We start from the raw sequence: 25,238 nt of genomic DNA on the forward strand, positions 1-25,238 counted from the left end.
TTAACCAAAGGCACTTATGTAGCATTGCCATTTATTGCTTTATTAGTCGTTCCTTATTGATAAATTTGCAGAACAAGCAAACATGAACAATAGGATCTGAAGAACTAGTTTGGACTCCCATTCCGTAACAAGTCTAAAAGCTTAAGTATCAAATAAAAACATAAGAACTTTGCCTCTCAATCACGAGTATCAAACACAAATTAAGCAGAGACCAACTGATATACACAAACAAGCAAGCGCAACATATAAAATGCTTAGTCTAGATAAACTCACGCTAACTTGCGCTTATCCGAAGCACTTTGCCCGCTAGTAGTCGGCACGGTAGTCGCTGTAGTCATCCCTGGGAGCGAAGTCGCTCTCCACCCTCTCGGCAATCTTCTCCTCCTCGTACTTGAGCCCTTCGTCTAGCGCGAGGCCTCCCAGCGCCCCTGCCACCGCACCGACGGCCAGGCCCGTCCCCAACCCCGATCTCCCTCCCTTGGCCCTCTGCTCATAAGAAGAAGGCCGCTGCGCGTAATCCGCGGGCGCCGACGGGGCCCCGTAGGGGGACGGCCGGTCGTAGTACGGCCTCATCGGGGCGACCGGCAGGGAAGCAGGGGGTGCCGAGTAGAAGGGGGCGGAGGACGAGTAGTATCCGGAGTAGGGATCGGAGGAGTGCCGCTGCTGCCGTAGGGGTACGGCGACGACTGGGGCGGGGGAATAGAGTGGGGGTAGGTCGGGAGAGGCGGAGGGGGAGGAGAGTAGGCGCGGTAGTCGCGGGCGGGGGCGGGGGCGGGGGCGGGGGCGGGGGAGTAGTAGTAGGCGGAGGGAGGGGCGAATTGGTAGTTGGGGTCGGGACGCTCCCGGACGGCGAGACGGATGCGGACCTTGCCCTGGGGGCGGCCGGAGGGGCGGCGGAGCTCTAGGGTTTTGACGGGGGAGGGGGAGGGGGCGGGGGAGGAATCGAGGGGGAGGAGGAGTCCTGAGCGAGCAGGCGCGGTGCGCGAGGGGGTTTGGGCCTCGGATGGGCTTGGAGTGGAGTGGGTCGAAGGGTGAGACGAGGGAGGGGTCTGAGGGGGTCGAAGGCGGAGGGTGAGGAGGAGGCGGAGGCGCTGCCGCCATTCCAGACGGGCCGCGGTTGTGGATCCGGCGTCGTCGGGCTTGGTGGCGCCGCGGCGGTCGGAGTCCAGGTACGCCACGGCGTAGGGCTTGAGCTCGCCCTGCCTCCAGTTCACGTTCTTCAGCTGCTTCGCCGACACCACCGTCACCTCCAGATCCAGTAGAGCCCTCCCCGACGACGACGACGACGACGACGACGACGCAGCAGGAGGAGGGTGATGATGATGATGCGGAGAGGCCATTGAGATTGGCCGAACAACAACACTTTGGGAGCTGATTCTCTCTCTCTCTCTCTCTCTCTCTCTCTCTCTCTCTGTATGGGAAAAACCCAAAAAACCAAAAATAAATAAAAATAAACAATAATCTGGGGCTGGGAGTCGAGGGAGAAGGCAAATTAGAGACGGTCGGTATTTCGGATTTTTATATTGGGAATCACGGACTTGTCGTTGGGCTTTGGGACCGATAGGTTACCGGGTTTGGATTTCGGATGCTGATTCAATAGAGACCGATACAGTATCTCCGTGGGCTGCGGTGGCCCACTAGACTGGGCTTTACAGTTGATCCCTCCTCCAGGAGAGGAAATGGGTCCAAGAAGGAAAGCGGGGTGGACTATTAATTAATTTCGAAATTGGATGTTTACCAAATCTTGGAAATTAATAAATAGATAATTAGGTGATGTATAACATCATGTGCTGTACCATTTTCACTATTTGGTGACTGAAGGAGCCAATTCTTCTTATCGTCTGCTTGGTCTAATTACAGAGTTTTCCAAAAAGGGACATTTGTTCTTTTGAGTACAGGTTGTAAACAACCGTTCTCCTTTTGTTCTGCTCTTGTATATTGCAGCTTTTTGTTCTGCTCTTGTATATTGCAGCAGTGCATCCCTGCCGACGGTCAAAAGTCGGTAATCGTCCATTTTGCTGCAGTGCGCGGTAATTGGTAACTTTCACTCGAGTTGACTAACCAACACTGAAATCCCCATATAGAGTACACAAGTTAGTAATGAGCAAATCTAGCAACATATAGCTTGCTATGTTTGATATCGCAAATAAATCACCAAATTAGAAAAACAATAACAATCTCTCAAATCCGTATTTCGACACTATCAAAATTGAAGAAGGCGTAAAACAATTACAATAATCCTCTTTTACATCCCATTATTCCAGTCACCAATAATCTCGGCAGGAACATGTCCCATCTCTGAAATGATGGAACCTACTCACATCTCTAACCACAATCTCTCGCTTCTCAATCTTCGACATCAACTTTATAGCGACGTGGCAATCGTCGCACACGCGCAAGTTCTTCATCACCAGGATTGTAGCTCCCGACGGCGTGCTCAAAAGAGCAAACGCAATGGCCAGCTTCTCACTATGGTGAACCAAACTAAACTCTTTCTCCTCCTCTTCCATGTCATGTAGGACCATACTAGTATCCGGCACATACCCCCACTGCCTCATCTTTCTAATCATTTCTTTTAAGCACTCCTCGATCTCTCTCCGCAATGGGTGGGACCTATCCCCTGTTGAGAACAGGTGCACTTGGCCCTTGAGCTCCACCCAACTGATCCCTGGCTCCTTCCTCACTCTCCTCTCCCGCATAGCTGTTCTAACCTCGCTCACATCGCTCCATCTTTGATTATTAGCACGAATATTCGACAAAAGAACGTACGGAGCAGAATCACTCGGGTCCAAAGTTATAACAATCTTCGCCACCCTCTCCGCCATCTCTGTATCCCTGTGGGTCTTGCAAGCCGAGAGTAGCGTCTTCCAAATTACCGCATCGGCACTAACAGGCATCGACTTGATGAGAGCTTCCGCTTCTTGGAGAAGCCCCGATCGCCCGAGCAGATCCACCATGCAAGTGTAATGCCTAACATTAGGCATCAATTTGTACGTCTCGGTCATGAGCTTGAAGAACTCCATGCCTTGTTCCTTCAAGCCGCTGTGGCTGCAAGCATAGAGCAAGCTCAAGAATGTGATCTCAGTTGGTTCAATTCCTTCCTTCATCATCTCCTTAAATAGCTGAACCGCCGCGTGCCCATGCCCGTGGAACCCATAAGCTGCAATCATCGCGCTCCACAGCACTAAATCCGAACTGCATGATTCGGAAAATACCTTCAAGGAGTAATCTAGGCACCCGCATTTCGAATACATGCTCACGAGCGAACACCTGATAGGCAAGGACGAGTAGACCCCTGCTTTAAGGGCCTGCGCGTGGGCCTGCCGGCCGGGACCGAGTGCCGCCAAATCCGAGCAGGCGCTTACGACGCTGACAAAGGTGACCTCATCCGGAGCCAATCTGGCGGCCTTCATTAGGCAAAAGTATTCGACGGCTCCCTCTGAATCCCCATTCTGCGCTCTTCCGGCAATTATGGTGTTACAGGACACCACGTTAAGAAAAGGAAGCGCTCTTAACACGCTCTCGCCGTCCCTGAGCGAGCCGCACCTCATGTACATGTGCGCCAAGGAGCTCCCCACACACATATCGAATTCCAACCCGGACTGCGCCACGTAGGCGTGGATCTGCTGACCCGACACGACATCTTTCAACCCGGCGCAGCATCTCAAGGCGCTGCCGAGGCCGAACTCGTCGGGGCGGAATCCCTCTCGTCTCATGCCGAGAAAGTAGCCCAGCCCTTCTTGGTCGAATCCGAAATGGGCATGCCCCGCGACCACGGCGTTCCACGAGGCGACGTTCCTCTGCGGCATTCGGTCGAACAGCTCGCGCGCGGAGCCCAGGTCCCCGTTCTTGACGAGCCCGCCGATGAGGATGTTGTAGGACATGACGTTCCTCCTCGGCATTTTATCGAACAGCGCCCGGGCGGAGCGCAGGTCGCGGTGCTCGGCGTAGGCGTGGAGGAGGTGGTTGGCGGCGAAGCGGTCGGCGGCCGCGCCGGAGGCGAGGATGAAGGCGTTGGGGTCCGACCACTGCTGGGAGAGGAGCACGCCGAGCGCTTCTCTGAGGGAGCCATTGGAGCAGAGGCGGAGGAACTCTTGCTTATGAGAGGAGGGTGGGTGCCATGGGCGCGGGCTAATATGCGGCTTGGGACGGAGGGGGAGCTTGCGGAGGGATCTGGCCATGTGCGGCCCAAGCCCAAATCAACCTGGATGTTACTAGAAGATTCTCCATGGAGGCCTACATCTACAGCCTACAGGTTGTTGGGGCGGGCGCGAGGCAGAGGACGCAGAGGCGAAGGAGCTGCGTCACTCTTGCGTCACACACACACACACACAGAGTGGGAGAGTGAGGCCTCATTCGGGCTTCGTATTAGCATGTTGGGCACTTTTGGACCGTTTGGGCCTTCTTGTTTGGACTAGGCCGCACCTGCTCAGCTCGTTGCAAAAACACGTGCGTGCCGATAACACTACTATTGGGGGGGGAAAAGCATACACAGGTATGTTACTTTTTACAGTAAATTAGCAGGTATTTGGCCTGTTTAAAACTTTTTAAAATAAATAAAAAATTATAAGTTCGTTGAATTTTTACTAATAAGATGGATGAATGGCTGATAAGATTAGCGTCGTCACAAGAAGTACTAAAACTTTTAATCTTCTTCCAAACTCCTACAGTCTTTTGTCTTGCCGGTCGGAATTTATCCAATAAATTTTACTTTAAATAACAGTTTTGTGGACAAAAAAAGAAAAAAAAAACACAGCTGTTATCTATAAAATCTCTTGATAACTTGCTCCAACACAAGCAAAGAAACCTTATAGGCTCTCAATTAGAATTTCTATTTTCTGACCCTAGGAAATTATCTAATTCTTATATATATTTTTTATTTAATTTGGTTCTTGAGAAAGAGACAAATAAATTAGAGCTATATTCTGGCACTTGCTGTGGGCTGATTTGATAAACATCGATGTCATTTTTTTATTTTAGTTGGCCGCTTCTGACAGCTATTCCGGGCTGATTTGAGATTTTCTTTTTTTTTTTTCTGGCTGTCTCGAGTTGACTTTTACAAAGTACGTACATCTGCATAATAACTCGAACTAGTTTTGTACATTAACTAAAGTATGACATGCAACTTCCAACTCCAATTCCTTTTAGTTTATTAGATAATACTACTTATATAATTTGAGATGAAGGCTATGCAAATATTCTTTACTAGGTAGATTCCGTGCACCACTAATAGCTCACCTGATAGGGTTAATAGAACAACTTTTTCTTAAAAAAAAAATTAAGAAAAAAGAGTGTCTCATCATGAACTCGTTCTTCAAATTTTGGAACTGATCTCTTTTGTAAGGGTGTCAGCACAATCAACTAATTTCTTGTTGCACAAGTTGATTGCAAATAAACCATTTTGTAACTCTCTCGTACCTAATTGCATTCCTCACGTCTTAATCAACCAGCGCAATTAGATAGCCATAATCGTACGGTAAATAAAAATGGTGCAATCAATAGCACTAATATATATATATATATATATATAAATATAATTGAGCTCCTATACTTTTAAAAGTACAAAGTTATTGGTGCTTCTAAGTTTTTAGCCCTTGGATTAAGAAATGTGCGGTTAAGATGATGTGAGCCCCCTAGGGTTGAGTGGGTGGCTGGTTGAATAGTATAATCTAACGGGTGAAAATGATCAAAGGCGTATATCTAACGGTAAAAAATTTACAAGCACCAAACACTTGGTACTTTTACAAGCACCATAGCCGGACTCATATATATATATATACTTCCGATTTGAAATTTGAGTCCTTTATTATTGTTTTTTATGAGATTTTTATTTTTAGCCGTTCATTTTGAAGCTACTCGTTTACTAGGCAAACGAAATCAAAAAATTATGAAATTTGATTTCTAGGTAATTCCAACAGCGTAGATCATGTCTAACGGAACCGATCGCCAAATCGAATGTCCCATTATTAAAAACAACTTACAAGTACGGAGGCTCCCGTACTTTCAAAAGTATAGGAGTCTAGCTCTCTCTCTCTCTCTCTCTCTCTCTCTCTCTCTCTCTCTCTCTATATATATATATATATATATATATATGGCAACTTGTATCAAAATGGCTAGCTAGTTGCAATTTTGCAATAGAAAAATGCACTAAAATTTTTTATAGATTCCAACTTGTAAGTTGCAAATAGTAAACCTATTGAATAATAACCAACAATCACAAACTATCATGTTGTATTCTGATTTATAATAATGATAACTCTACGGTTAATTATGACGATTTTGTACGTCTGAATCACGAAACTGATGACGTTTTGTAAACTTTATTTTCGTAAGGAACCACACGTATAATGATTTACAAAATAATAATGAAAATCTTAAAAAATAAGATAATTAGACGGAATTAATTATATTCGTACATTTAATGGAACAGCTGACCTCCGTTTTATTCGGCCATTAGGACTGTTAGGTGCGTGCACGGTTGGATCGGCTCAATTTTTTCCAAAGACAAAAGTCAAAAACAACATCAAATATCAATTTAGCAAACTAAATATATATATATAGAGAGAGAAAGGGTTTAACAAAATAATATATGTATCCAAGTCTCTTTTTCTGCTTATACATATGGAGGATGATAAAGCTTGACCTGCTCTCGAGAATGTACGCCAACTACCCATCCGTAAATAATAATTAGAATTAATAGGAGTGAGGTGAATTTGATTTAATTAGCGTTATCCATTCTCTTCGCCAGCTAGTGATTTTTTTTTTTTTTTTTTAGAGAAAAGTAGTATGGTAACCGTTTTGTTTATTTCTTTTTAGAAATAAACTTAGGTAAAAATATGAATCAATTAGAATTTGAATTTAAAACTTCGAGTATCAATCACCAAGTCCTTTACCGCTTGCGCTAGGAGCAGTCACCAGCGAGTGAATTGCACAACCATATATCATGTTGTATCATATACTATTTGTTAATGTATGGTACATGAATTTTAGGTGGACTTGCCCTTCAAATAAATAATTATGCGGTTGACAAATTTGTGGCAGACGTACTATGTGTGACGTTTTGAGTACGTTGTCATATTTTTTCTATTTCTCTCATTTATTTGTTTTTTTGGTTTGAATGGATTAATAGAGCGTTTTCCTATTTTGATATATAGTTGTAATGTCAACAGAATGAGCAATTGGTTGGGGTGAGGTCCCCTTATTTTAGTGCTAATTAAGCCAAATAGTGAGTACTCAGAATTTTATTCGAGAATTGCATATATGATGATGTTGACTATGGTTTTTCCATTGAGTAATGCTTTTTTTTTTTTTTTTTTAAAGAGATAGGTAGCATCCTACCCGCTTCATATATTTCATTGAGAAATAAACTTAGTTGGAAATGTGAATCAACGAGAATTCGAACTTGGGGTCTCAGGTATCAACTACCAAATTTTTTGCCACTTGCTCTAGGGACCGCCAATTTTATTGAGTAATGCTAGTGCGATATACAAACACCTTTCTATTGTAAAACCACAAATCTACCATCTAAAAATCCAAATTTCTTTAGTAGCTTTATCACCCTTATTTTATTTATTTACGAAAACCTAAAAATAAAGTTGTAAATTCTTAGGAGTAGGGCTGCGATTATTGAATTATCAGGGCAATAACTCTACAATCCTTTTTGGGTGATAGACTTTGTATTTTTTTTCTTTTATCCATACATTTTTTTTGTCTTCTTCATCAAAAGACTTATTATGTTATACTGAGCATAAAGTTTGCATCCTCTCCATCAAATGACTTATTATTTTACTTTGTTTTATTATATTTTTATTTTTTTATTACTAAAAATTTGAAATACTTGCCTAAATATTTAGGTGGATTGGATATAAAATTAATTTTTTTTTTTTTTTTTGTGTGTATGTCGGCATTCCTTTGTCCATATTATTAAGGCAGTTTCTGGTCATTGACTTCATCTCCAGTTTTTCTTCTTTTCTTTTTTTTTCTTTTTTTTTTTTTCGTCTTTGGCTTTCAATAATGCCCGTGGGCCCCACAATCTTACGTATTTTAGAAAGCCAATGGATGGACACCTCTGTTAACATTTTAATATAAGAAGAAAAAGTACAAAAGAAAGGGGGAAAGGTGAAAATTGAAACCATCATATATACGCATGCAATTCAAACTGTATATTAAATTACTATTCATCTTAAGCAGTTTATTATTAGCGTCGATATCCCTGCTATTTCCACTAACCCTATAAGTTAGGATTAATTGTTCTATGGATCCCAACCTTTACTCAATTTTTTAATTTTACTCACCATTCTTTTATTTTTTACAATCAGATTCTTAATTTCTAAAATTAATCACACTCGTGGTCTCCAACATGTACCCATTTTTTCTAAATTTGGTCCCCAACATCTTATTTCATTTGCCAAGGCATCAAGTCCAATCTCGCTGCCTTCAATATTATTCTGCATGGTTATGACCATTTCAATCTTGTATATGATACTTACGGTTCTATTTGAAGTATACAAATTTCTTATTAAAGTCTAGTTAGAACTTACAAACAAATCTCTTTTAGAAACTTAAAAAAAAAAAGATATCGAGATTGACTGAGAGTTAGCGGATAATGACTGTGATCTATATAAATAGGTAAGGCTTTATTGGAGTTGAAGTGACTAGAATTTATGAGAATCTGGATGGTTAGGATCTAATTGAAACGAAATATAGAAGTTAGAAAAGAGTAAAGATTACAGTGGACCAAAGTAAAAAAACGAGACAAATGTTAGGAACCAACGTTGCAATTAATCCCTCTAAAATATTAAGAATGTAAATCTCACACTAAAACTTGCACAGCCCAAAAATTCTCACACATCGTCCAATTCTTAATTATTATAGCTATAATTCCATGGATATGAATGAAAAATAAATATTCCTTGAGTAAATGATATTTTTATACATTATTTTTGGCTAAACAATGTATAGTTCAACCATATCTCCTAGTAGGAGTAGCAAATCATAGCTAGAAGTAACAATTGTCAAACTAAATACTGTCTGGTAAAGAGCTTTTAGTTGCGTTTTTTTTTTTAACAAATTAGTCATTTGGACCGATCGTCCTTAGAGCAAGTGGCAAAGGGCTTGGTGGGAGTAGCAAACCATAGCTAAAATAAGCTTTTAGTTGAGTTGTTTTTTTTTTTTTTTTTTTTTTTAACAAACTAGTCATTTGGACCGACCGTCTCTAGAGCAAGTGCCAAAGGACTTGGTCGTTGGTATACGAGACCCAAGTTCGAATCATAGTTGATTCACATTTTCAACTAAGTTTATTTCAAAATGAAATAAACAAAGCAGATAGCGTGCTACCTGTCCCTAAAAAAAAAAACAAACTAGTCATTTGGCATTTTCGTAAGAAATATCTTAAGTTCAAGTTTGAATATGATAAGGACATCAAGTTCCACTTCAAATAACAAAACAGAAAAAAAAGTTAAAAAAGGATTGAATTCTGGTTCGGTCAGGTCTATCTATTCTAGTTTAATAACAACAATAATAATAATAATAATAATAATTATTATTATTATTATTATTATTCTCATTGGAGGTGAGGATACCTTGTACTGCTCCTAACACCCAGCCGTTGAGCCGTCCGCGATAACAGACAACCAAGTAGGGACTTCAAGTTGCAAATTACCTGCATATCCACGCCGACTACAATAATATATATATATATATATATATATATATATAGAGAGAGAGAGAGAGAGNCACACACACACACACACACACACACACACACACACACACACACACACACACACACACACACACACACACACACACACACACACACACACACACACACACACACACACACACACACACACACACACACACACACACACACACACACACACACACACACACACACACACACACACACACACACACACACACACACACACACACACACACACACACACACACACACACACACACACACACACACACACACACACACACACACACACACACACACACACACACACACACACACACACACACACACACACACACACACACACACACACACACACACACACACACACACACACACACACACACACACACACACACACACACACACACACACACACACACACACACACACACACACACACACACACACACACACACACACACACACACACACACACACACACACACACACACACACACACACACACACACACACACACACACACACACACACACACACACACACACACACACACACACACACACACACACACACACACACACACACACACACACACACACACACACACACACACACACACACACACACACACACACACACACACACACACACACACACACACACACACACACACACACACACACACACACACACACACACACACACACACACACACACACACACACACACACACACACACACACACACACACACACACACACACACACACACACACACACACACACACACACACACACACACACACACACACACACACACACACACACACACACACACACACACACACACACACACACACACACACACACACACACACACACACACACACACACACACACACACACACACACACACACACACACACACACACACACACACACACACACACACACACACACACACACACACACACACACACACACACACACACACACACACACACACACACACACACACACACACACACACACACACACACACACACACACACACACACACACACACACACACACACACACACACACACACACACACACACACACACACACACACACACACACACACACACACACACACACACACACACACACACACACACACACACACACACACACACACACACACACACACACACACACACACACACACACACACACACACACACACACACACACACACACACACACACACACACACACACACACACACACACACACACACACACACACACACACACACACACACACACACACACACACACACACACACACACACACACACACACACACACACACACACACACACACACACACACACACACACACACACACACACACACACACACACACACACACACACACACACACACACACACACACACACACACACACACACACACACACACACACACACACACACACACACACACACACACACACACACACACACACACACACACACACACACACACACACACACACACACACACACACACACACACACACACACACACACACACACACACACACACACACACACACACACACACACACACACACACACACACACACACACACACACACACACACACACACACACACACACACACACACACACACACACACACACACACACACACACACACACACACACACACACACACACACACACACACACACACACACACACACACACACACACACACACACACACACACACACACACACACACACACACACACACACACACACACACACACACACACACACACACACACACACACACACACACACACACACACACACACACACACACACACACACACACACACACACACACACACACACACACACACACACACACACACACACACACACACACACACACACACACACACACACACACACACACACACACACACACACACACACACACACACACACACACACACACACACACACACACACACACACACACACACACACACACACACACACACACACACACACACACACACACACACACACACACACACACACACACACACACACACACACACACACACACACACACACACACACACACACACACACACACACACACACACACACACACACACACACACACACACACACACACACACACACACACACACACACACACACACACACACACACACACACACACACACACACACACACACACACACACACACACACACACACACACACACACACACACACACACACACACACACACACACACACACACACACACACACACACACACACACACACACACACACACACACACACACACACACACACACACACACACACACACACACACACACACACACACACACACACACACACACACACACACACACACACACACACACACACACACACACACACACACACACACACACACACACACACACACACACACACACACACACACACACACACACACACACACACACACACACACACACACACACACACACACACACACACACACACACACACACACACACACACACACACACACACACACACACACACACACACACACACACACACACACACACACACACACACACACACACACACACACACACACACACACACACACACACACACACACACACACACACACACACACACACACACACACACACACACACACACACACACACACACACACACACACACACACACACACACACACACACACACACACACACACACACACACACACACACACACACACACACACACACACACACACACACACACACACACACACACACACACACACACACACACACACACACACACACGGATGTATTGATAAACACACGGATGTATTGATAATTTATACATCAACACACACGGATGTATTGATAATTTATACATCAACATCAATCAATAGTAAATAAACTGGAAAGAGGAAAAGATGCTCTTATGCATGAACCTGTTTTTGGTACATACACAGCTAGAGATGCCCTTATGCATGAACCTGTTTTTGGTACATACACAGCTAGAGATGCCCTTATGCATGAACCTGTTTTTGGTATATACACAGCTAGAATGAAGACAATACAGTAGTGTTTTTTACTTGGGTCTGAACAAAACATTAATTATAATAATTTGTTATTAAGGCATTAAATCTTTTGCGCAACAAAAGTGCCAGAAGAATTAGGTCGCTGCTATTAGCAAAATCACTTAAATTTGGGGTGCACACATCAAATTCATATCTAATATTTAATCTACTTAAATATTGTCAATAAATAAATAATAACGGAATTTAACTAATAAAACTCTCTATTAAAAAAAAAGAAGAATAAAAAAGCGTAGTCTACTTTATTTTTCATCTCTCTGTAGAAAGAGAACCACGTACGAACTGGTGATTGCAAGCTCATTCACAAAGATCGATATTATAATTTGTGTGCTCAATTTGGTGAGATTTGAGGATGAGTGATTGCCAGGTGATAACTATTACTTGTTAACAAGTCCAAATATAAAGACAATTTCTGAAGAATTAGTGGGAATCGTTCGTTACGCTTTGGCCAGCGAGCGAGTCCACCACCAGGCTCTCACGTGGGCAAGCCAATGACGGCATCCCACGTACGTACCCGCGGGAAAAACACAGCAGCGCCTCCTCCTGCAGTCCTGCTGCTGCTGCTGCTGCTGCTGCTGGGCCACCACACTCTCTTACTATTAATTACTCTACAAACTACAGGTGACGAGACGAGCATCACACACAGCAGCAGTGCAGAACTGGAAAATTAAATTAGAATCTGGAGGGACCGGAGCCGAAAGAAAACAAAAAAAACCAAAAAAATCAACGTCAAGAGAAAAAGTTATTGCGCCACAGCTGGCAAATGTTAACCGGGCGTCGGCTTAACGGTCCAGATTTACATAACAGACTAACCCCCGCCCCCTCCCTTCCCTTCCCTTCCCTTCTGGTTAAAACATTTATTAACGCACTTCATCAACCCCTCCATCCCTACCCTAGCTATTTTTTTATTATTATTATTATTATTATTATTTTTTAGAGATAGATAGTACGCTATCTATTTCGTTTATTTTATTTAAAAATAAATTTAACTGAAAATATGAATCAACTAGAATTCAACTTGGGTTTTCGATACCAACCATCTAATTTTTTGACACTTAGGCCCCGTTTGGATACTTCCAAAAACGTAGCATAGTTAAACTATGCTACGCCGGTAGGAAAATAATCCTATGAAGTGTTTGGAAGAAAAAAAAATTACGTAATTTTTGGAGTATAGTTATACTATAGTCTAAAAAATGGAGTAAACTTACAATCCACTTTAACCAAAGGAAAAAAAATCCACCATTTTGGGCTCCTAAAGATGTATTAATTTCTAAATTTTAAATTTCAANAAATTTTAAATTTTAAAGTTTAAATGGTATACTTTAAAATTTAAAATTTAAAGTTTCAAATTTCAAATTTTAAATTTCACAATCGAAATTTCAAATTTCAAATTTAAAACATAAAATCTAATTTAATTTTTTAATTTTAAATTTTAAATTTTAATTTTATATTTTATATTTTGAATTTTAATTTTTAAAATTTTATTTTTAAATTTTTGAATTTTGAATTTTGAATTTTGAATTTTGAATTTTAATTTTTAAATTTTTATTTTTGAATTTTAAATTTTAAAATTTTAGAAATTTAATTGTTATAAATACTGTGGAATTGTATGATCTGTATCCAAACAGCTTAAAAATAAAGCTGTGGAATTTTTTTGTAGTTAAAGGATTCCGTATTTTTTGTAGTTACAGGATTTGGATTTGAATTTCATGAAGTTTTTTAGCTATGCATCCAAACAGGGCCTTATTCTGAAAACGATAGGTATTATTATTCTTATTATATTATTAGTGCCAGTGTTATTGTTATTCATTTAATTTCATTATTATTATTATTAGTATTATTGCTTTAACTCCACTACCCCCATAATTAACGTCCTCAGATGCCACCTCCTCGGCCCCACCACTGCGCTTGTCCCCCTTCTCTCTCTAAAATAAAATGGTGCGATGCATTGTATCTGCTTCGGCAAATTTCTGGTTCTTCGGCCGCATCAACGTCACATGGACGGATGGACGCAACAAATGAAAAAGAATATAATTCTGTGCGGTAATATGATCTTCTCATCCTCGAGAAGTAAACGCTTCCCCTCGCTCCCACCACCCCCCATCTCTCTCTCTCTCTCTCTCTCTCTCTCTCTCTCTGACACACACACACACACACTCACACACATATGTACACTCTTTTATTATTTTATTTGTGGCTTAAGGTGTGAAGTAAATAATTCCCGACCTCTCTCTCTCTCTCTCTCTCTCTCTTCTCTTCACCCTTTATCGCCCGATAAGATCGGGGCCGATTCGAGAAAGATCGGCGGAGTCACCTTCTTCGCCTCCGCTAATGGAGGAGGAGGGTCGGATCCGATTCTCGCTTCCCTGATTCCCTTCTTTCTTCTTCTTTTTTTTTTCGATTCCCTTCGTCTTCTTCCGCTCTCTATCACCAAGCAGTGGCCATGGCGGCGGCGGCGGAACAGCGGCGGCTGAGCTCCGGCTGGCCCCCGGATGCGGCGCTGGACCTGGTGCTCGGCTACGTCGACGACCCCCGCGACCGGGAGGCGGCGTCCCTGGTGTGCAGCAACTGGCACCGCATCGACGCCCTCTCGCGGAAGCACGTGACGGTGGCGGTGTGCTACTCCGCCGCCCCAGAGCGCCTCCGCCGCCGCTTCCCCCGGCTCGAGTCGCTGAAGCTCAAGGGCAAGCCCCGCGCCGCCATGTACAACCTCATCCCCGAGGACTGGGGCGGATACGCCGGGCCCTGGATCGCCGAGATCGCCGCCTCCTTCGACTGCCTCAAGGAGCTCCACCTGCGCCGGATGATCGTCGCCGACGCCGACCTCGCCGTGCTCGTCAAGGCACGGGGCCACATGCTTCAGTCGCTCAAGCTCGACAAGTGCTCGGGGTTCTCCACCGACGCCCTATCGCTGATAGCGCGCTCTTGCAAGTACGGTGACTCTATTTCACTCTATTTCTATTTCTATCAGTAGTTTAGTAAGATCTACTCTTCCTGTTTGAGTTCGTTGGTATGATTCAGTATCTGAGTTCATCGCTAGGATCGAATTTGAGTAGAAAGTACGGTGACTCCATAGTTTCCGTTTTCTTTTTCCTTCTTTCCGCAAATAATTGGATTTGGGTTTGGATTTGGGTTTGGATTTGAATAGCACCCCCAAAACTTGCAATAAATTGGGGCTTTCCTGTTATGAGGAATTTTATTTCGATTCAAAGAATTTATCGTTTTGCTGATGGTGTTTTTATAGCTTAGATCCGGATACTTCTGGTCGAGTTATTAAATTTTACTATTTCACCCTTCATTCAGACGTAATTTGGTTCTCGATTAGTATGTCCCCTGTTTTTCAGTTGACTTTGGTTTCTTCGAGTGCTTCTTTTCTTTGGCGTACGTGGTTCCTCTGAGATATATCTATATCTTGATGAAGGCAACTAATTAACTTCCTGTTAATCTCCCTTATAAGTTGTCTGATTCGAGGGACTGAGCGATATAGGATTGATTGCTGTGAAATAATTGGGTTGAAAAGTGATAAAGAGTCTCGTGTTGGCAGATTACTGATACAATACTTTCGGATCCCATCAACTAGACTAGGTGCCCAAGTATTCAGCGGATGCTGTCCATGTTTCTTTTGAAGTTGATCATATTCCGCTTGTTATATAATAGGAGAAGAGAACCATTCCAATTTTCAAACTAGGCTTGGGACAGTGAGGCGGTTAGTTTTGTGTTTAGCTCTCTTATCATCTGTATTCATGCACCTTCATAAGTATTACTTCAGTGAGAAGAATGGTAACTACAGCGCCTTGCCTTCAATGTGTTCAGCGAGTTACTATTCTGCATTCCATGCAGGGAGAATTATATTGTTGATACAAAAATTTTCAATTACTATGCTCTAGGTGGCCGCTCAGCCTCTCCTACCATAGCTAGGTATTCCTTTTTATTCTTCATGTACAGAACCATGAAGGATGTGGTGATTGTCACGAGGATCAGTAGGATTGACAACGATAGTTGTAAAAGTGGTCTGTCATATTTTGAATGCTCAATCGGTATGTAACATTTTGTTAGATGATTTGCCTAAATGTGGATAAAAATAGCCAGCTAGCCATGAATATGTCTTCTCTTATTTTTTTCCCATTTTTCGCTTTTGTCTTGTAGTATCATCTTTGAGAGTAGTGCTGTCAAACAGCAAGCTGCGAAATTGTTTTTCATATCATGGTTGTGGTTGCCAGTGCAACTATAATTTGCTTTAGAATTATGTTAGTAAAACAGATGCGTTAGTTTCATTTTTTGTTGATTGTATTTCATCCTTCATTGAATACAAGTTTGGCGATGAAGGGTTTGGTGAAACTTGTCCAACCATAGAAAGTTCTAGCTAAACTCAATTCTGGTTCAGTTTAGTGAGGCCGGCTACAGTGTGGCGCTGTACTTGCTCAAAGTGGATAGGAATCACAGAATCAGGCTAGCACATGCAAAAAAGGATAGGATTCTTGATGTGTCATTTTATGAATCTATAAATACAGAGACATAAAGGAACAGCAAAACTGAGTAAAACCTTAGTTGGAGATCTGAGGTTTTATGATGCACTGCTTTCCGCAAAAAACATTATCTTTGAATCTATAGAGGGAGAGAATGAAAAAGATTGATAGGATTTTCTTTGTTCGTCACATGTACATACTTTGTGTAAGCAATCTAATATTACTTTATAGATCAGTCGAGATGCAGACATGGTTTCTTTTCAGACATGCAGTTAGCGCTGGATTCTTTGTCTCATTTCTTTCTTTTTCTGAACTGTTTTGTAGTCCTTTTGGATGGTATTTTGTAGCACAATTTCCTGCAAATAGTGTGTCTGTTATTGTTTGATGGCAATCACTCATCTACTGCATTAAATAATGCATTAATCCTAATTATGTGAGCAGATCCCTTAGGATCCTCTTTCTGGAAGAAAGCTCAATTACCCATAACGGTCCAGAATGGCTCCATGAACTCGCCATCAACAATTCTGTGCTGGTGTCTCTAAATTTTTACATGACCGATCTCACTATCGTGCCAAGCGACCTCGAGCTACTCGCGCTAAATTGCAGGTCACTGATTTCTGTGAAGATCAGCGACTGCGACCTTTCTGATCTAGTTGGCTTTTTCCGAGCAGCCTCAGCATTAGAAGACTTTGGGGGTGGGTCCTTTAGCGATCAACCAGAAGAGGCCAATCAACCAGTAGAGGCCAATAGGTACAGCGGAGTTGTCTTTCCTGCAAGACTCTGCTGCTTGGGCCTTACTTACATGGCGATGATTAATATGCACATAATTTTCCCTTTGTGTGCGGCACTCAAGAAGCTCGACTTGCAGTACACTTTTCTCACCACCGAGGATCATTGCAATCTGATTCAACGGTGTCCCTATCTACAAGTTCTTGAGGTATGGCCAGTTATCGACTGACTTTAGGTAAAAAAATGTGTGGAGAGTCGCTCATATACAGGCTATAACAAAATAGACACCCTAGCTTTATATATTTGTTTATTTATTTTATTCTTGCCCCTCGACTTTTCCTTGTTTTGATTTTATTTATTTATTTATTTATTTTACAGTTAGATGAACTGGAGATTCATTTAAATTTAATAGTGATACTGTTAAATGTAACAGCTTGCTTTTCAAGTGCGACTATGGATTTTGTTGACAGCAATAGCCCATTTAAGTAGCTGAGGGAAACGTTAGTTTTATCAGACACTTCATTTCAGCTACGGAAATAACCTAAACTGAAAACAAACACAAGTTGATTAGTCGATCAGAAATAACAATGTTGAGGTGTCTATTTCAAAATGGCCAATGGTTGAGGAGGTCGCTATACAATTTTACCACGATTTTTATTAGTTGGAGAAGATATTTTCTGTTATCATTTACTGAATCCTCAGTGTAAGTTTTCTGCAACAGGTAAGGAATGCAATAGCAGATAGAGGACTAGAAGTAGTCGCGAACACATGCAAGAGATTACGGAGACTCAGAATAGAGCGAGGGGCCGACGAGCCCAGCCTCCAATATGAGGAGGGTCGGGTTACACAAGTAGGGTTATCTGCCATTGCTCTCGGCTGCCCCGAACTGGAATACCTAGCAGTATACGCCTCTGATATCACTAATGCAGCCCTCGAATCTATCGGCAATTTCAGCAAGAACCTTTGCGACTTCCGCTTCGTCTTGCTTGACCAACAAGCGAAAATTACAGATTTGCCTCTTGACAATGGGGTTCGTGCTCTCTTAAGAGGCTGCACTAAACTTCGAAGGTTCGCATTTTATCTGAGACCGGGAGGACTAACGGATATAGGTCTTGGTTACGTTGGGAAATACAGCGCGGACATCCGATACATGCTGTTGGGTAATGTCGGGGAATCCGACAGTGGGTTGATGCAGTTTGCCAGCGGCTGCAAGAATTTGCAGAAGCTGGAGTTGAGAGGCTGTTCCTTTAGTGAGCAAGCTTTGGCCCAGGCAGTGCTGGAAATGCCATTACTGAGATACTTATGGGTCCAGGGTTACAAGGCGTCTCGAACGGGCCACGGGCTTTTAGCCATGGCCCGGCCTTTTTGGAACATGGAGCTTATCCATCCCTGGCCGGAGATTGTTGATTGTGATTCTGATCACAGCCAATCTTTGCTGGAGATGATAAATTTTGCCCTCGATCATGGGCGAGATTTTGTAGATAGTCAGGCTCAGGTGCTTGCCTATTACTCTCTTGCTGGGAAGAGGTTAGACTATCCGGAATCTGTGACTCCTTTATATCCGGCATAGAGTGTACATAAAATACATAGGCTATATTAACTATTTCTATAGCAGTATCTTTTCTTCCTTTTTTTTTTTTTTTTTTTTTCTCCCTTCTTTCTGCCCCCGCCCCACTCCTTTCTTTTCCTTTTTCTTTTTCTTGTGCTTTTGACTCCTGATTGGTTGGTACGTCTTTGTGGCAATAATTATGTGCATAAATGTACTATATACCTATTTTAGTAGAACGATAGGCTGAGTTGTGTAATAAGATACTCAGTTACTTGTAGTATTTGAGAAAGATATGTACGTTTTTGGGTGCTAAGAAAAATGCATGGACAGACATAACGCTCTCTAGTGTTTTCTCTATATTTGTGTAAATTCATCCTGGATTCTGTGTCGACTGATAAAAATTCAGTAAAGCTCATAATGGTTTCCTCATTGGAAATTAAGGTCACACGGCGTTGAACTTGTGGTGTCTCTTGCAGTGAAAACAAAAGATTTATTTAGATTTTGGCGGGCACTGACGCTTTCCATGAAAGATTCTGTTTGAGGCGCGTTTGTGCGGCGAGAAAATCTACAACTGTAACGACCATTTGGGGTTGGGGACCCCTCTTAGAGAGATTTTTAGGGCATGGACTAGTCTCTTGTAGGATCATATTCGTAGCTATTAAAATCAGAACTGACGAATAAAGGATGGGGATGATGTTGAGGAAAGCATTTTAAATGTCGAAGCCTCTTAATCTTTCAAAAAGGCAGATCAAAACTTCAACAAATTGAAAGCATAGGCGTGCTTGGTCTTCTTTGAAAAAAGGTAAGCAAGTGCACCTAGTTAAACCACTTCAAATAATAATATTGAAGGAAGCAGCATCTCCTCCAAGGCTCCAAAACAAAAGTGGGTAGAATCGCATTCAATTACTAATAAAAAGCCAACAGATGTGACCACTATGCTTTTGCTGCGTTGAACCTTTTCCCTCTTCTCTATCTATTGGGCGGAGCACGTACAATTAGCAAGTGGCCTCTCTTTCGGGACCTCACTTTCTGATAGTTGGAGCCACTGCAGCAATAAACACAGCAAACAGAAAGCTGCAGCAGCAGCAGCAGCAGCAGCAGCAGCAAGCAACAATTGAAATGCACTTGGGAATATTAAAGGAACGCCAACCGCCACCAACTCCAACAGCCACAGTAAGTATGTGGGCTTTTGTTTATTGCTGCCTGTCATTTGTGAAACACCCTGCACAATTTGAAATTGCCAACAACAAAGAGAAGTGATGGTGGTGCCAATAGCCACTTTTGTTTTTTTCTTTCTTTTTTTTGGTGGGGTGGGGGGGGGGAAACCCGCAAATAGTTATGATTTAAGACAGATTCGTGCATCTCCACAACAGGGACTCGGATTTCATTCGACTGACACTTTTACAATGCCATAGGCCGCTTTTATTTATAATCTCACTCATTTTTCTAAAAGCGTGACCACTATATGAAAGTGGATCTTGCGTCAATGAGAATAGCTAGCTATACATGGGCAAGTATACAGGTAACTTTAGTTTATCCACTCAATTGTGCAACTTATACCGGCTATACAGCAGAAAACAGGAGTCGAGATTAAGCATGTGATGCTGTCCAAGTGGAAATCCGACTCATCTTCTACTATCCTTTTAGTGGGCATTTATAGTCAGAGAACGTAATATTCAGGCTCAGTTTGTCTGAAGACAGTGATATTAGCACTGATACTTATAAGCACTAAGAAATCTAGGAGAAGTTCTACTAAAAGCTTGCAACCAACACAAAAGGAATAATAATAATAGACATGCGTAGAAACCACAGCATACATTAAGAACGCAACTATAAGTATCTGATCATATGAAAACAGTTTGTTTCCCTCTGATCAAGTCTCTGGTATAGTAGTTTCTTTTCTTTTCTTTTCTTTTTTTGGTTTTTTAAATGAAAGCTGATATAGCTGAATTTAATAAGTTGGGGGGATGGGGTTGTGGAAGGGGAATTAATGCAACGGTGCACAATGAATTGACTAAAAAAATAATAGCTACGGGAAGAAATAGATACCCACTAATTTGTTCATAATAAATTTGCGATAAGCGAAAGCAAACAACAAATCAAATGCAACATAGAAATGCGACCAGGTCAAGGAGGCATGAAATACTAATCTTTACATCTATAACCTACAATAAATAGATGAATAGTTCGATGCAATTATTCCTCTCCCCGAACGCTAAAATATAGACTTGATTCGTAATATCCGCAGGAGGCTGAAAGACATCAGCTAGCTCAGACAACACAATTAGTGCATCAAGAACAGTGCACGATGAAATGAAACATTCGGAGTCCTCCAATTTCTTCCGCAGCATAGATCAGAGAAGCCCTCGGACCGATGAATTCGAGTGTAGTAACCTGTTCCTTTGGGAGGCCGTGTAAGAACCATCATAGCGTGATTTGCGTAAATCTCTTGCTGATATTACACCCACTTCTCATATTCTACGCTCATCTTCTCTCAAGAATGAGCACAGTATTACTCTTGTGTGTATTTTCTGTCTTTGCAAATCGCTTATTAGAAACCGAGCTCTTGAGAAAGGGGAATAACCCTTTTGAAGGTTTCGCTCTCCTGCACATCATTTTGTTCTACACTGAGAAATGAATTTTATACACAAAGAAGGGTCAAGACGTTATGCAAGACCCATCTTCAAAACTCTCAGCAGGAAGGCTCTTAAAGCTTATAATATAGTACTAAGTATTTCCATCCTCAATCCGTAATCCGCTCAAATCAAGGACAAGGAGCTGACGAATAGCACAAGGAAGTTGCTTCTGTTTACATGAGGGCAGAGGTGGTCCGATAGCGTACGCAGCGTCCGTCCGTCGTCTGATAGTTACCAACCAACAAACGAGTCATTGAGAATTCCCCTGGGCAAATCCTGCGACTCTAATTTCAATCCATACGGATCGATTCCAAAGGTAGTGGATGGAACGAACGGATTACTATGTACCGACGAGTTGAGAACGCTGGTAGCTGCTTCGTTGTGTCGCTTGGAATCAACGATCATCGAGATCTGATCAGAAATTGCAGTAGAGGAAGGAGCCGGACTCGAGCTCATAGTAGTAACTACCGGGGGCTGGGAAGGAGAGGGGGGCCGATCATCGTCGGGCAGATTGACGGTGGTGATGTCGTGAATGCTGGATCTCCGCTTATCTTTGCCTCCCGAGTTGAGCCTAATGAAGTACTTCTGAGCGTGGCTAGCGACTTGGGTAGAGGTCCGGCTGGTGACGAAGTTGCGGGAGATGTTTCTCCAATCACCTCTGCCGTATTTCTTCAGACCCATAAGAAACAGCCTGAAACCAACCGTATATATAAATTTAGCTAAATCAGTATCAGTATCAGTATCAATAATAATAAAAAAGGACATAGTGGACATACTTGTGCTCCTTCTCGGTCCAAGGGACCCCCTTCTTCCTCTCTTGATCGGGGCCTCTTCCGGCGGAGCGCTTGGCGGCGACGCAGTAGGCGTCTGTGAGGCCGTCGAGGCGGCAGCAGGCGTCGTCGTCCCAGTCGAGCGTGAAGGCGGAGGAGGGGCCGTGGGCGTAGCGCGGGAAGGGGACGAGGCCGGCCTCGATGAAGCTGACGTCGCTCTCCAGCTGCCGGTAGTGGGCGATGACGTCGCCCTCCGTCTTCCCGGGGATCGCCGCCGCCACCCTCGCCCAGCGGTCGGGGTCGTCGCGGTCCAAGCGCGCCAGCGCCTCCTCGAACGCCTTGTTCTCCTCCTGCGTCCACGCCCCGCCCCCGCCCCCGCCCCCGCCCCTGCTCTGCGAGAGGAACCGACTCGCCAGGTGCGGCGGCGTCGGCGGAAGCACTTCCATCCACGACTCCTTCATCATGGAGCCGGAGCCGGAGCCGGAGCCGGAGCTGGAGACCAGATCGAATCAATCTACGGATAAATTAAGAACGGGCGCGCTCTGTCGGACGGACTATATTCCCAATAATCAATCTACAGCAGATGCAGCAGCAAGCAGCAGAGAAAAGAAACCCGGGCGCCGGGGAGGAGCCACAACGCTGCTCTCCTCGAAGAATTCATAAAAGGGCTCACTATATTCGACATGGGCACGCGCACGCGCACAAAAACACACACACAAAAACACACACACACAGAGAGAGAGAGACAGAGAGAGAGAGAGAGAGAGAGAGATAGAGAGGAAGAGAGAGAGAGAAAGAGGATGAGGAGGAGGAATAGGATGAATGAATGAATCTAGACCCTCCCTGTTGTTGTCTTCTTCCTCCCCCGGCCCCTCCCCCTATTTTTTTTTTATTTTTTTTAAATTTTTTATTTTTACTTTACTCACACTATTTCTCTCCACCGTTTGAGATTCTAAAATATATATAGGAGGAAGAGAAGAGTGGTGGTGGTGGCCTCCGATTGGGCCTTGGTGGAGTTTGTGGCCTCTCAACCAAGGAAAAGCGCTCTTACCCTTCGAGGGGCGTGCGTGTAAATATAATAATATTCCGCACCGCATCTATCTACCTAGCACGAAATATTATTATATTAATTTTCGCACCACCAAAATATTATTTTCCATGGTTAATTCTAGAACTCTCTACTTTACCCATTTTTTTTTATAAAAAAAAAAAAATTGCTACCTGCTGCAGACCTATACAAAAGTGTTAGATTTGCATATTATCCGTCCAAAAATTTACAAATTTTTTTAAAAAATTTTTATATTAAAAAAATAATAAGACTAGCTAATGAAATAAAGTGATATAAGATTTATAGTTTTGCCCGTCAGTATAAAATAGCATTGCTCAAATTAAAATATTACTTATTATTCGTCTTACGCTGCAGTCCGCAGATACCTCCTTCTTCTTTTTTTTTCCCTCTCAGATTTTATTGTCTCAACTTGATCTAGTAAACTTAACTAATTAAAGTTTTACAACCAAAAAAAAAAAAAAAAAACCATGAATGGTTATGTAAATAAATAAAAGGAATAGTGTATTTTAAGTTGGTGTGGTAAATAAATATATATATATAATATGGTAGAGCAAACTCAGATGATAGTACCTATACAAGATTACATCTTACTAAGTACTTCTCCTATATATTTCTTACAATGTAAAATAACTTCGCCCCTTTTTTTATTTACATATATAAAATTATACTGTAGGTATATATAAATAGACATACATATATACTTTATAAGAAATCAAACTAGAATACTATTAATAATGGATGAATATATAATATTTACTATAAACTTTTTAATCTTTAAATTCATATATAACAGTATTGCCATCAAATAATAAATTCTAGACATCTAAATATTTTTTTTTAAAAAAGCCTATATATAGTTGTGCTATTCATATACTGTTAATTATAATTGATATTTCGGCTGTATTTTATTAAGACAAAGAAAAAAAGCAAAATTGAGGGAAAATATATTTTTGTGCAAGTACAAATTGAGTTGCCATTTTCATTAGGGTACAGGTGCACTCGGCAAGGAATATATTTGCTTGAATGTGAGGTTAAAGTTTAAGTTAATTTTGGAGTCCAACCGAGCAACGGAGAGAGATAGGTACAAAACGAGTTGGTACTCCACTCCATGCATGTCCCACCCA

At 42.3% G+C, this 25,238-nt stretch overlaps 3 protein-coding genes and 1 pseudogene across 3 annotated transcripts; 1 reads left to right on the top strand and 3 right to left on the bottom strand.

The window, feature by feature from the left end:
- On the bottom strand, positions 1-1,484 carry LOC109727944 (annotated as a pseudogene).
- LOC109727941 (pentatricopeptide repeat-containing protein At2g41080) lies at positions 2,099-4,564 on the bottom strand. Its single transcript, XM_020258175.1, has one exon. The coding sequence runs from the start codon at positions 4,179-4,181 to the stop codon at positions 2,265-2,267; it is 1,917 nt and encodes a 638-aa protein (XP_020113764.1). The 5' UTR covers positions 4,182-4,564; the 3' UTR covers positions 2,099-2,264.
- On the top strand, positions 14,879-19,996 carry LOC109727942 (coronatine-insensitive protein homolog 1b-like). The gene is made up of 3 exons (XM_020258176.1): positions 14,879-15,826; positions 17,803-18,298; positions 18,812-19,996. Exons 1-3 carry the CDS (start codon positions 15,339-15,341, stop codon positions 19,658-19,660), a joined length of 1,833 nt encoding a protein of 610 aa, XP_020113765.1. The 5' UTR covers positions 14,879-15,338; the 3' UTR covers positions 19,661-19,996.
- LOC109727943 (transcription factor DIVARICATA-like) lies at positions 21,670-23,989 on the bottom strand. The gene is made up of 2 exons (XM_020258177.1): positions 23,052-23,989; positions 21,670-22,966 (listed from the first exon to the last, which is right to left on the bottom strand). Exons 1-2 carry the CDS (start codon positions 23,507-23,509, stop codon positions 22,507-22,509), a joined length of 918 nt encoding a protein of 305 aa, XP_020113766.1. The 5' UTR covers positions 23,510-23,989; the 3' UTR covers positions 21,670-22,506.

The sequence above is a fragment of the Ananas comosus genome, linkage group 23, assembly GCF_001540865.1.
Source record: "Ananas comosus cultivar F153 linkage group 23, ASM154086v1, whole genome shotgun sequence".
NCBI lineage: Eukaryota > Viridiplantae > Streptophyta > Magnoliopsida > Poales > Bromeliaceae > Ananas > Ananas comosus.